Source organism: Balaenoptera musculus, chromosome 3 (genome assembly GCF_009873245.2).
Source record: "Balaenoptera musculus isolate JJ_BM4_2016_0621 chromosome 3, mBalMus1.pri.v3, whole genome shotgun sequence".
NCBI classification, from domain to species: Eukaryota; Metazoa; Chordata; class Mammalia; order Artiodactyla; family Balaenopteridae; genus Balaenoptera; species Balaenoptera musculus.
In genome coordinates this window covers 29,627,295-29,640,126 of record NC_045787.1, presented here as the reverse complement: position 1 = coordinate 29,640,126, position 12,832 = coordinate 29,627,295, and the positions used below count along the sequence as shown (strand labels likewise).

Genomic DNA, 12,832 nt, shown 5'->3' with positions numbered 1-12,832 from the left:
TTTCCTGGTCCTAGACATACACAATTGCCTGAAATGGGAGAAATTATGCAAGCTTTTAGTATCAGGAACTTGCCTAAATTGTGTTATGAACGCCTACAAAAAGGTAGTTTAATAGCATTCTTTTGAGAAAGACAAGCACCTGGAAGATGATTTAGAGCAATCTCTGGCCACATTTGAGCTTGAGGATGTTGGTTCAAGATCTTCACTTTGCCTTCTTAATTCTTTCTCTCTGTTCATTTCTTCCTCTTTTTCTCTTGCTTCTGAAAAGATTATAAAATTTTTTCAACAGTTAGGCTTCAAAATTTGTTATTATTTAAAACGCTATAAATTAACATAGTTACAAAGATGTAACAGACGTGTTACCAGTAACAGCAAAAAAATTATCCATCTAAATGCCCAACACTGAAAAAATAATTGAAGTTTACTGTGTATCAACATAATATAAAATACAGCCAATAAAAATAGTGATAGAAGAGAAATCCCTGGCAGTCCAGTGGTTAAGACTCAGTGCTTTCACTGCAGTGGCCTGAGTTCAATCCCTGGCCAGGGAACTAAGATCCTACAAGCCACACAGCGCAGCCAAAAAAAAAAAAAAAAAAAAAAATAGTAATGGAAAATGTACAAATCTGAGAAAATATAAACAGATATGCTAAGCAAAATTAGCACGTGAACAGTATATGAACCATGACTGTACTATGTAAAAAGATGTGGCAAGTGACCAGAAGAAAGCATTCAAAGGTAAGATTTTAGGTAATCTCACCTTTTAGTTTTAATGTTTTAAACCAAAAATTCAGTACTTCATTCCTTTCTGAATTTCCCAAACTGGATTTTTGGTCAGAGACTTCCTACCAAAATTATGAGGAAAGTTGAATTACATTTAGTTTCCAGAATTGTTTACCTTGGAAAGAAAAAAAAAATTTATCCGGGCTTCCCTGGTGGTGCAGTGGTTGGGAGTCTGCCTGCCAACGCAGGGGACACGGGTTGGAGCCCCGGTCTGGGAGGATCCCACATGCCGCGGAGCGGCTGGGCCCGTGAGCCACAATTGCTGAGCCTGCGCGTCTGGAGCCTGTGCTCCGCAGCGGGAGAGGCTGCGATAGTGGGTGGCCCGCGCACCGCGATGAAGGGTGGCCCCCGCTTGCCGCAACTAGAGAAGGCCCTCGCACAGGATCGAAGACCCAACACAGCCATAAATAAATGAATAAATAAATAAAATTTAAAAAAAAAAAAAAAAAATTTATCCAAGGAAATCTAATCTTCCTCCTCTGATAATCTCACTCAACAACTGGGGCGGAGGATGGGAAGCACATAGGAAGGAAATTAATTATATGAATAAGGCTTGTTCTCAATTGCCACCATCCTCAATAAACTGAGATAATCTTTAGCATTTATTTCTTAAGTTAATAATGAAGAATAATACACCCAAAGTTAAGCGGTGTCAAAGGGCACTTATTAATTGGAATGTTGTACTCTTTAGGTCTTTTGTTGCTAGGATGTAGAGGATGAGTAACAAGGAGATAGGCAGCAAGTGTCAACACCAGTCTTTTGTTTCAAACATGGAAGATAAAATTCTCCAGGAAGAGGTAAGGCATAGCTCAGATTAATTTTTTTGTGCTCTCCACTGGGCTGGGTTAGGAGTTAACAATTCGGCACTCTGATGCTGGAGGAGGCTGAAAACAATAAGAGAAGGATAATGCCCAAATTTAAGAGTGAGCCTGCTGGGCTCCTACCTTCATCCTGCTTCTCCAGACATTCCCTCCATTCCCTCCAGGGTGAGGGGGGATTGGGGAGTGAAGCAGGGAAGGCCACACTTGGACTGTAGGCTCAGGTCTTAGGGGCAGTTCTGACTCTAATCAGGAAACGATACTAAGGCACACATTACTAGCCACCTACACAACAGCCACTTCTCTCTTTCTCCTTGCTAAGAAAACCACAGTTTTCCCTAGGTAAGAAGCAACACTGTGTTTCAGGAGCTGCTGGGCCCCTCCCTGCCCAGAGGGGTTGAAGTTTGATTCCAAGTCAACCATAGTGCTCTTGCAATGGCTGTTTTTGCAACTGATGTGCCACACTAATACCGGCTAATAACATGTGAGGGGAAGTCAGCAGAAGGTACATTTGAGAAAGGTTTTCTTGCTCCTAAAAAGTGTTACACACAAGTCTCCTTTCAGCCTGTGGAGGTGGTCACCTGCATGTAACAAAATTTAGCTGACAAAATTTTGAGACAAGAGGACAGTCTGCTTAGGACAAGCCAACACTCTAAAGCTGGCAAAGCAGAAAAAAGGGGAAAAAACTTCATGTTCTTCATGTCAGGACTCAGAAGACAGGACAGCCCCATTCCAGAGTTCTTGTCATAGTGCAATACTAAACCTTTCTTATTTAAGCAATTTTTTATTAGGTCTTCTATGACTTCTTTGAAAGTAACCATTAGCATCTTAACATCAACCCTAATTTAACAAAAATAATAGCAACTAATACATGGAGCTTACTATGCTATGTACTAGGTATTGTTTTAAGCATTTCCTGTAAATTACTCTTTTAACGCAAACGTAGAGAATGGACTCGAGGACATGAGGGGAAAGGGTAAGCTGGGACGAAGTGAGAGAGTAGCATGGACTTATATATACTACCAAATGTAAAATAGATAGCTAGTGGGAAGCAGCCGCATAGTACAGGGAGATCAGCTCGGTGCTTTGTGACCACCTAGAGGAGTGGGATAGGGAGGGTGGGAGGGAGACTCAAGAGGGAGAAGATATGGGGATATATGTATATGTATAGCTGATTCACTTTGTTATAAAGCAGAAACTAACACACCATTGTAAAGCAATTATACTCCAATAAAGATGTTAAAAAAAAAAAATTAACTCCTTTAATCTTCATAACAATCCCTGAAGTAGAAACTTTTTTTCTTCAGCTTTATTGGAGAATAATTGACAAATAAAACTGTGAGATATGTAAAGTGCACAATGTGATGATTTGGTACAAAAATACATTGTGATAGAATTCTCCCCATGGAGTCAATGAACACAACCATCACCCCACATATTGACCTTTTTTTGGGGGGGGGAGTAATAACATTTAAGTTCTACTATCCTAGCAAATTTCAATTATACAATACAGTTGAAGTAGATATTACTATCCCCACTTTATAGTTGATGAATCCAAGGCAGAGAATTAACAGAGCTATTAAGCCTCAAAGCAGTGAACTGAGGCTCCACAACTGCAACTTTCCTTGATGTGACCAGACTTTCTAGAGACTGTAAAATTATCCAACGACTACTACCTACCTTATAAAACAGTGAGCCTGCCTCTCTCTCCAAACGGCCATAAAGTGCAGCCCTTTACTGCTTACTTGTCACCAGACTATCTGGAAAGTATGACCCACCCACCTAGAGTTCCTTCCCAGTGGATGAATACTCCAAACTATTTGCCCCATCCTGGTGAAGATCTAACTTTTTAATTTAAAATTTAACTTTTTTTTTTTTAACAATAGTAAGGATTTTCTATTCAGAGAGGCTTCTGCTGTCACCTGCTGCTTCATTAAAGCAAGAAGAAAAAAAAAAAAGAAAAGACATTTTTGAGGAAAAAAATAATTTTTTTCCTCATTGTTGACTGAGGACAAACCAAAATGAAACATAATTCAATAAACTGTAGCTCCCTGACCAAGGGGATCATTTTCATATATTTTTACTGAATGTAGGACCAAGTACACTGTAAACACTGTAAAAATGCTCCATATGTTCCCTTAACAAAAGTGAATTAACCTACCCCCCAACACCTCATTTTTTTCTTCCAAGTAACTCATTTTATTGTTAACTCCCTACTCTCAGATAGTTACCAATTTTGGATAGCCATTTCTGCAAAAGCACCCCAGATGTATGCAACTCTTATTTAGGTTAACAGCAAACTATCCAAGGACTTCCCTGGTGGCACAGTGGTTAAGAATCCGCCTGCCAATGCAGGGGACACAGGTTCGATCCCTGATCCAGGAAGATCCCACATGCTGTGGAGCAACTAAGCCCGTGTGCCACTACTAAGGCTGCACTCTAGAGCCCATGCGCCACAACTACTGAGCCCATGTGCCACAACTACTGAAGCCCGCATGCCTAGAGTCCGTGCTCCGCAACAAGAGAAGCCACGGCAATGAGAAGCCCCCACACTGCAACTAGAGAAAGCCTGTGTGCAGCAACCAAGACCCAATGCAGCCAAAAAATATAATTAATTAATTTGTAAAAAGTAAAAGATTATTAACAACAAAAAACTTTGAAACATTATTCCCTGACATTTTACATGACACATATTTTATTGAAGTTTTACAGTAACTCACCCTTTCTGTTAGAGCATTTAACAACCAAAATTTCACATCCATATACACAGACAATTAAACTTGCCATTAAAAGGGACCAAAGTTCTTATTTTCCTCAAGTCTGATGTCAAAGCCCAGGAAAAGACTCTAATACCAATCATTACATAAAATATGCCCATATCAGAATTTTTTAACTTTTCTTTTAAGAAAAGTAAGTCAAACTTTGGATTCTTGTGTTTAGATCAGGGGTAGAAACAGCAGTCCATATCCAAGACTGTAACACTAAATCAAGAAAGTTCAACTCATTTAATTCATCCACAAATGTCAATAGGAGTACATGGTCTTGAGATAACTTTTCAAAATTTTAAAAATGTTAATAACTCTTTACTGGAATTCCTCTTAGGTGCTAAATGCATACATACTTTACTAAGAAAAATGACAGGAATTAAAAGTGATATTTATAACACTACTGTTTAAAAAGTACTATGCCCAACATCTTAATTCCTTCAAGAATCTTCTAAGAGAGATCTTATTATCACTGCCACCGAACTGATGGGGAAATTAAGGATCTGAAATTTGAAAATCCATCCAATGTCATTCATCTAGTGGAATGTGGGGCTAACCCTTAAACCTGCATCCTCCAACTCCAAATCCCAAACTCTTTACTATTCATCATGCCATTTAAAGACATTCTTCAAAGATGCAGGATTTACTTTTTTAAAGGCAGTATTGCAGTTTTAAATTCAATTCAGTCTTCACAAATATATATTGAGAACCCATCTTGGAAGGCACGGTACTGGGGACTATAAAACTTACGTAGGGGAATAAGACAATCCCTATTCAAAGCATTTTGTATCACACACTGAAAGAGGTAAATACAAGAAAGTTATATTGCAACAGTATAAGCGTTCACTAAAACATTTAAAAATTAAGTGTATAACGCATTCGTGTATATGCTGCAGATAGCATGTCTTTACGTATTGTTTGATGATATTAAATTATTTAATATTTTTAGGTGTAGTAACAGTTTTTTGTTTAAGATTTTTCCAAATCCTTATCTCTTAAAGACATACTAAAATATTTATGGGTGAAATAATGTACCTAGGATTTGTGTCAAAGTAATCTGAGAGGAGAAGTAAATGGAACTAACACTGGCCATGAACTGTTACAGTAGTTAAATCTGTGTGACAGGCATATGGGAGTTCATTACTATGTTACACTGCATGTAGAAATGAAAGTTTTTTTTAAAAAATACATACTATATGTAGATAGCTGTCTTTTCACCACACATACACAACAAAAACTGTTATTCTTCCAAAAACCAAAAACATTTCATGTCAAGTACACTTCCCAAATATGAGATATTACTGCTATATAATTTATCATTTTAAAACCAACAATGACAAGTGCTGGAATAACATTCACTTAAATTTTTCCAGGAGTCCTGTCTCTGGCTTCTAGCCCCTTCTGCTCTATCGGGTTACATCTATCCCTTCTCTAGTGTAAGAATGATCTGAATCAGATCTAAAGAAAGCAGTAGAGGAGTCAGTCTCCTTCTAAGGCCCTGAGGTGGTACCTAGAATTGCTAACCACCTGGTATCAAACCAGACAGTCTGGAAGTTAACACCTTCATTAAATGTCTGATACAACTTATTAATGCAGAGATTCAACAGCAGCAGCCACATTCACTGTATGTCTCAATTTTCTATACTGTCTGGGTCAACGGTCAGTGATGTACACAGCTCTGAGAGCCACCTCTCGCCCAGCCTTCCAAATACTGGTTCCGCTGTAAGCAGGAAAGAAAAAAATGAAATGAGAATCAGATAGAGGGGGGGAGAAGAGGTAATAAAGAAACCACTACTCTGATTCTTATAAATTAATTTTGAATCCTTGTTTGTTCATAGTTCACACTTCTAAAAGATTTTAGCTCTCAGACCTCCTTATCCTGTTTAGATGCAACTTTAATCGTGTTTAAAAAAACAAAGACAAAAAAGCATCTGCTTCCAAAGGAACCAGCACATATGGTCTCTTAACAATTTTGAAATTTTTTTCAGTCTTATAATTTTATAACTGGTAGGACACTGGTGTAAGCTGGATACAGTATTTAATCCTATAAAAGAGCAAGTAACTGAACTTCTTACCCAGTGTTTTCCGACTTCTTTCCACTGCTGTTCTTCGAGTTTGTTCAAACATTGCTTCCAAATCAAATGTGCGAGCTTTTTTCCCTAAAACAGAAATAAGTAGCAGACTATGATTTTCCTGAACTAAGTTGGCCAAACTTTAGGTACTCAATAAATACTTACTGACTGACCAATAACCACTTAAGTCTATCTAATTTATAGCAGGGCTACAAAACAACCATAAAATATCAATGAAGAAAGAGTTTACTTCTCAGGGAATTTTTAATTACAATCTTATCGCTAAATAACATTAACCAGCCAACTTTCCCATCCTCCTGTAATTCATCTAGACCCTACTCCCTGAAACTACAACACTGGTGTGCTACGCAGAATAGAGAATGTTCATATCCTAATCCCTGAAACCTGTAAATATATTACATTACAGGGTAAAAGGGACTCTGCAGATTAATTAAGGTTATGGACTTAAAAACTGGGAGATTATCCTGGCCAGCCCAATCTAATCATAGGAGCCCTTACAAGCAAAGATGCAGAATAGATATAGCAAAAGTCAGAGAGACCTGAAACTTGAGAAGGGCTGCAGTTCCTTTGAAGATGAAGGGGGCAAGAAGACAAGTAATGTAGGTATATAAAAGAGCTAAGAAACTCCCACCAGACAGCCAGTAAGGAAATAAGGAAACCACAAGGAACTGACATTCTGACAACCTGAATCTGCTTGGAAGCAATGTTGTATTTGCTTTTACTGCCTTTTTTTTTTTTTAATAATAATACCTATTCTGTGTTTGCCAGAATATGGTAAAAATGGCTTTCTTACACACTACTGACTTTGTTATAAACTGAAACCACCTTTCTGAGCAGCATTATGACACTATATATCAAGAAGCTTTAAAAGCTATATGCCCAATTTTTTGTTACTTTTTAATATCTGTATTTTTTATCAAAGTAGTCCCTCTTTTAGAAATCTACCCTATGGAAATATGCATAAAACTCCTTTTACAAAAGGAGATAAAAGAGTTATTTATAAAAATGTTTATTTTAGTATTACTGATAAAAGTTAGAAACTATGTGGGGTAAAGTTAAAAATTTTACAAATTGTAGCACTTCTATCTACTATTCAACCATTAAAAATCATGTTTTGGAAAACCATTTTATAATATGGGAAAATCCTCAAAATATTAAGAATTAAAACAAATTCTATATAATTAAGAATAATATAAAAGTGTACATATATACGATCTTACAACAGGAAAAACTGGAAAACAAACTAACTTTTAAGTCTTGATTTCTAGATCATGAGATTATGAATGATGTTACTTTCTTCCTTCTTATTTATTGGGTTCTTTATATTTTCCTGCTATTCACATGTGTTCCTTTTTTTTTTTTTTTTTTAATTTATTTATTTTTTTTTTTCACATGTGTTCCTTTTGAAATGAGGGAGAAAGCTATTTAAAAGAACTGAAACAAAAATAAGTACCAAAATACTACAGAAGTGTACAGTACTTTTGTAGACATGACCACCTAGGAGATAGTAAATATGTTTTGTGGCTCAAGACGTTACCAGAATAAATGAATGTATGAATGAACAAACGAGAGACTGAAATGAAGATTCTGGAGTAGGAAAACTTGAATCAAAAAAGACTTACTAACCTACAAGGACCTACTGTATAGCACAGGGAACTATACTCAATATTCTGTAATAACGTAAAAGGGAAAAGAATATACATATATGTTAGTATATATAACTGAATCACTGTGCTGTATACCTAAAACTAACATGACATTATAAATCAACTATAATTTAATAAAATAAAAGATTTATTATTATAACATCACCTAATGGCCCATTTGTTGCCAAAAGGGCCATCTTATTACAGACCAGAGTCAGTGGTTAGCGCTCAGTCTCAGGACGCAAAGAGACAACTCCCTCCATCAACCAACACCCTCCACCGCGTGGGTCACAAAGCAATCTTTCTTTCTCACTAGCCTTCTCATAAGTGTCACCTGAGCTGGTCCCAAGAGCTAGGCAGGAGTTAGAAAACGGAGACGGAAGACTGTGTCTAAAAATTGCAAGATAAACACACTAGAGCTAAAGTAATTAGGACTTGGCACTGCGGAAGGGGCGGAACACAGGTGACAGCTCGGGCCCCCCTCCCAACCTGCGGCTCTTAAAATCTCTGCAAAATGAAACGGGACCATGCCTAGAGCAGTCACTCACCGAACCCCGTGAAGCCCATGGTGACCGCCAGCTGCGGGTCCGGTCCTGATGCGTCTGAACCTGTCACTGAGAAAAGAGAAAAGGCCCTGTTAGTGCGGCGCCGACAGCGCCGCCGGCCCTGCCCGACCCACCCCGCCGCCGCTCGCCCCACTGAACCCACCGCCGCTGGGTCCGGGGCGCTCCATGGTCGGTCACACGCCCCAGAAACAGCAACACCCGCAGCCCCAACAGCTGCTAAAAACTAGAGGCAAACCAGGCAGGAAGTATCGCCTCCGAGCGTCAGCCTCGCCGCCAAGGCCAAGAGCGGCGCCTTCCGCGGAGGGACAGTGGCCTCCTAAGCAGCGCCGCCCTAGCGGGCTGGCGGAGTATAAGCGCCACAGAAGCTGGCTTCGAATTGAACCCACGGGAAGGGGAATATTAGCTGGAGTTTCTGTAACACTTTTTACTTTGTAAGACGCATTTATCGGGGCTTCCCTGGTGGCGCAGCGGTTAAGAATCCGCCTGTCAACTCGGGACATCGGTTCGAGCCCTGGTCCGGGAAGATCCCACACGCCGCACAGCAACCAAGCCCGTGCGCCACAACTACTGAGCCTGCTCTGTAGAGCCCACGAGCCACAACTACTGAGCCCACAAGAGAAGCCACTGCAATGAGAAGCCCACGCACCGCAACAGAGTGGACCCCACTCGCTGCAACCAGAGAAAAGCCCGCACGCAGCAACGAAGACCCAATGCAGCCGAAAAAAAAAAAAAACAGACGCGTTTACTGCCAAGGTGACACTTAATCCTCAGAATTCTAAAGATGGTTTCAAATTCCACATCACAAATAACCATTAAGAAACTACCATTTGGTAAGTTTTGGTATGCTGTCAGAGAATATTCACAAGTGTCTAAAAAGGTTATTAAAATACTCCCTTTTCCAGCTACATAACTCTGTGAGGCCCCCTTTTCTTCGTGTACTTCAACTAAACAAGTAACAACAAGAGATATGAAATCTGGTTATCCCTTATTTAGCCAAACATTTAAGAGATTTGCAAAAATGTAAAATAACAGCATTCTTCTCACTAATGGTTTAGTTTTAGAAACTATGGCGATTTTTCATAAAATATGTGTTATTTATATTAACGAGGATTAGGCTTATTCTTTTAAATAAGTTTTTTTTTAATTTCTCATTCTTATGAGATATTAGCAATTATTAACAAAAATAACCCTGTGAAATAAAATTCATATTTTATCGCAAGACAAGAAAAATTCAAACACAAAAACATTTCTCTGCCTTTTGACCTCCTCTCTCCCCTCTACTGTGCATTGTGTATATGCATTTTGCATCAACCAAACCTCTTCCATCAGCGGAAATACCTGCTCAACCATAAAGAGCAACATTCTCCTAGCATCAACAAGACAACTCCCTAAAAGGTAACGTTCCTTCTTGATCTTGAAAGTGGCCAAGATGATGGTTAGATCTGGTTTGTGTAAACTGTCAGTAATACATCATTTAATGTACAGCCCTCTGTTTCGAAAAACTTACATAACTGTGTTTTGACTTTCTAATGAGCGGAACAGTCCTTAGAGCTTTCTGAGATGCTGTTTCGGGTTATAGTCTTCGGCTTGGCACAAATAAAATTTTCCATTTCTTTTTTAGATCGACTGATTAATTTTTTATCAACAATCCACACAAAACCAAACCTCTTTGGACTCCTTAATAATTTTTAAAGGTATCAAAAGTTTTAGAATCTTTATTCTTGAGACGTCTTCAGCAAAATTTTCACGTAAAGGGCTGGATGGTAAATATCTGAGGCTTTGAGTCCATGTGGTCTGTGTACCAACTATTCAACTCAACAGTTGCAGCTGCAGAGCAGCCATTGCAATATGGAAATGAATGGAGGGTCTTGGACTTAGACCCTTGGAAATGCTGTTGCTGTGTGCAGGACTATTAGACCAGTATTGTTAGATATCCAATTTGTAGAGTTGAAAACTCTCTATTGTATTTTTTGTCTCAAATTAAAAACAAACCAACCCTGTGACAGACTGTCAGTTTTCAATCTGTAGTCTACCAAATAAAAGAAAACTGACAACTGGCGACCCCTCTGCCTATTTATCTACCGGTAATACAAATCTAATTTTTCTTGGTATACTTGCTATGAAGTCTTAAATTATACGTATAGATCTGTAATATCACAGTATTTTTAATATTCAGAAATTTAGTCAACCCTTGGAGGCAGTAAAAAGTAATTCAAATAGCAAAAGACCAATTCAGAGCAATTCAGCTATTGATTTGCTAAACTACGAATATAATCGGATGTAACTTAGGTGAGATTCTAAATAAGGACTAATTCTAAGTATTCTAAATAAGGACTGCTCTTTGAAGACTACTGCTTTGTTTTAACCACTCCAGCTGCCTTCTGCATGAAATGAAGCCCATCCTGCCTCTCCTCACTCATTTCTCTTACCCTTTTACTGCAGTTAATACATACCCCATAGACAAAATATGGTGATGCACTCTGTTTTTTTTGCCTGTGTGTCCCTGCATAAAGCACCTTGAGAAGAGGAATGTTGTTTCAGTTTGATATTCCCAGCACAGGTACAATGCCTGACACAAATTCAGAATTCAGTTGCTGTAGAAGATGATATATTAGGTGGCCTACTCTATACCAGTCCCTCTACTATGTGCTGGGGATGAAGGAGTGAATTAGAACCACCTGCTTCCCCTCTGAAATGGGAAATAAAGCAAGGCATCAGGTCCCTGCACGCTGTTAAGATTCCATAAACATAATTTTTCATAATTTTTCACAGTAACGTACCACAAAGTCAAATGGTAACGACACAGAAATAGAAAACCTGATGAATTTTAATTTACACCGAAGCCCATATTTCTAGTGAAATTTTGGTTTATATGTAAACTTTTTCTAACAGCTACCAACTCCTATCCACTCTCAGAAGACAAGTTATTTGCAGCACCAAATTGACACGCATACTCAAAATAGTTGCAGTTGCCGGTTTCCGATCCCCGAAGCTCGAGGCACTCAGATCCAAGCGCGCGCTAAACCCACCAGAACCCGAGCAGCCTGCGCTGCCCCCGCACTAACCGGCTCCTACTTACCCGGACCCCGCTCTCTCCTCCATCCCCACCCCTACCGACCCCTTCCCGTCCCTCCCCTTCCCCAGTCCCTCCCCTTTCCCTTTCCCTTTCCTCCCTCCTTCCCTCCCTTCCTCCACTCCCACTACCGATTTCCCCCTCCCGCCCAGAACAACCAGCCCGCCCCCTTCGGAGCACCACCCATTCTCTAGCTCCACCCCCAACGTCCAGCCCCCTCTAACAGCTTCCTCTTCCCAGCGCCGAAAAGCTGGCTTCAAATTCCCCACCCTATGAACCGGAAGTGCGTCATGCACTGGCGCCGGGGCGCTTGTTTGGCGCGCGCGCTCTAAGCTTTGGGGCTGAGCTAGCATCTTCGGTTTTCTCTTATTTCTCCTTGCTTTTTGACTTTCTCCGGTCGCTGCTGTCTCCGATTTTCGATATGCCGTCTTCTTTGCTGGGCTCGGCAATGCCGGCCTCCACGTCGGCCGCAGCCCTGCAGGAAGCTTTGGAAAATGCGGGGCGGCTCATCGACCGTCAGTTGCAAGAAGACCGCATGTACCCGGACCTTTCCGATCTGCTCATGGTGTCTGCCCCAAGTGAGTGATCGTTGCCCAGTTGGTGACTGTTTCTCAGCCCAAAGGACTCTCGTCTGACTCCCTAAATAGGTCCTTATCCGCAGGGTGAATCGGCGAACATATCCTGAGATCTGGGACGCTGTTTGCTGCATTTTGAAGGGCGGAAAAGAGCCCATTTTCAATGTTTTTCCTTCTCTCACTTTTTTCATTACAGGCACTTGAGAGGATAGGAATGAGGAGCAAGCCCCCATTTGAAGCAGAAAGAGGCAGTTTCCAACCTTAATGAGCTTCTCATTGCCTCCAAGTGTGTATCGCCAAGACCAGATGAGAAGGATCACCTGATCCAATTCTCATCCTTGTTAATACCTCATATTAATGTTGGAGTAAAATTGAAGAGCATACGAAGTTAATTTGGAAATTTACTATGTTCGCTCATGGATATGCTTTATTATGTATGGAGTTAGTGTAATATGAAGTCCTTAAAGGTGTTAAAAAGAACTACCAGCGGAATGAAGGAAGGGGACAGGGAAA

The 12,832-nt window shown here is 39.9% G+C and overlaps 2 protein-coding genes across 5 annotated transcripts in view; one reads left to right on the top strand and one right to left on the bottom strand.

Annotated features, from left to right (window-relative positions):
• The window catches only part of WDR70 (WD repeat domain 70), a 309,011-nt gene extending 297,223 nt beyond the window's left edge, over positions 1-11,788 (bottom strand). For 2 of the 3 annotated variants that reach the window (XM_036848058.1, XM_036848059.1), the window contains exons 1-4: positions 8,814-8,944; positions 8,654-8,719; positions 6,442-6,525; positions 140-260 (exon numbers count right to left, since the gene is read on the bottom strand). In XM_036848058.1, the coding sequence (XP_036703953.1) occupies positions 140-260; positions 6,442-6,525; positions 8,654-8,719; positions 8,814-8,838 (296 nt within the window). In that variant the 5' untranslated portion in view covers positions 8,839-8,944. Of the gene's footprint in view, positions 1-139; positions 261-6,441; positions 6,526-8,653; positions 8,720-8,813; positions 8,945-11,750 lie in introns of those variants that run through there. The other variant, XM_036848060.1, reaches the window with a different exon arrangement.
• A 247-nt stretch (positions 11,789-12,035) lies between these two features.
• The window catches only part of NUP155 (nucleoporin 155), a 69,309-nt gene continuing 68,512 nt past the window's right edge, over positions 12,036-12,832 (top strand). Inside the window, exon 1 of one of the 2 annotated variants that reach the window (XM_036848168.1) lies at positions 12,036-12,322. In XM_036848168.1, coding sequence (XP_036704063.1) covers positions 12,166-12,322 — 157 coding nt within the window. In that variant the 5' untranslated portion in view covers positions 12,036-12,165. The remainder of the gene's footprint in view (positions 12,323-12,832) is intronic. The other variant, XR_005019399.1, reaches the window with a different exon arrangement.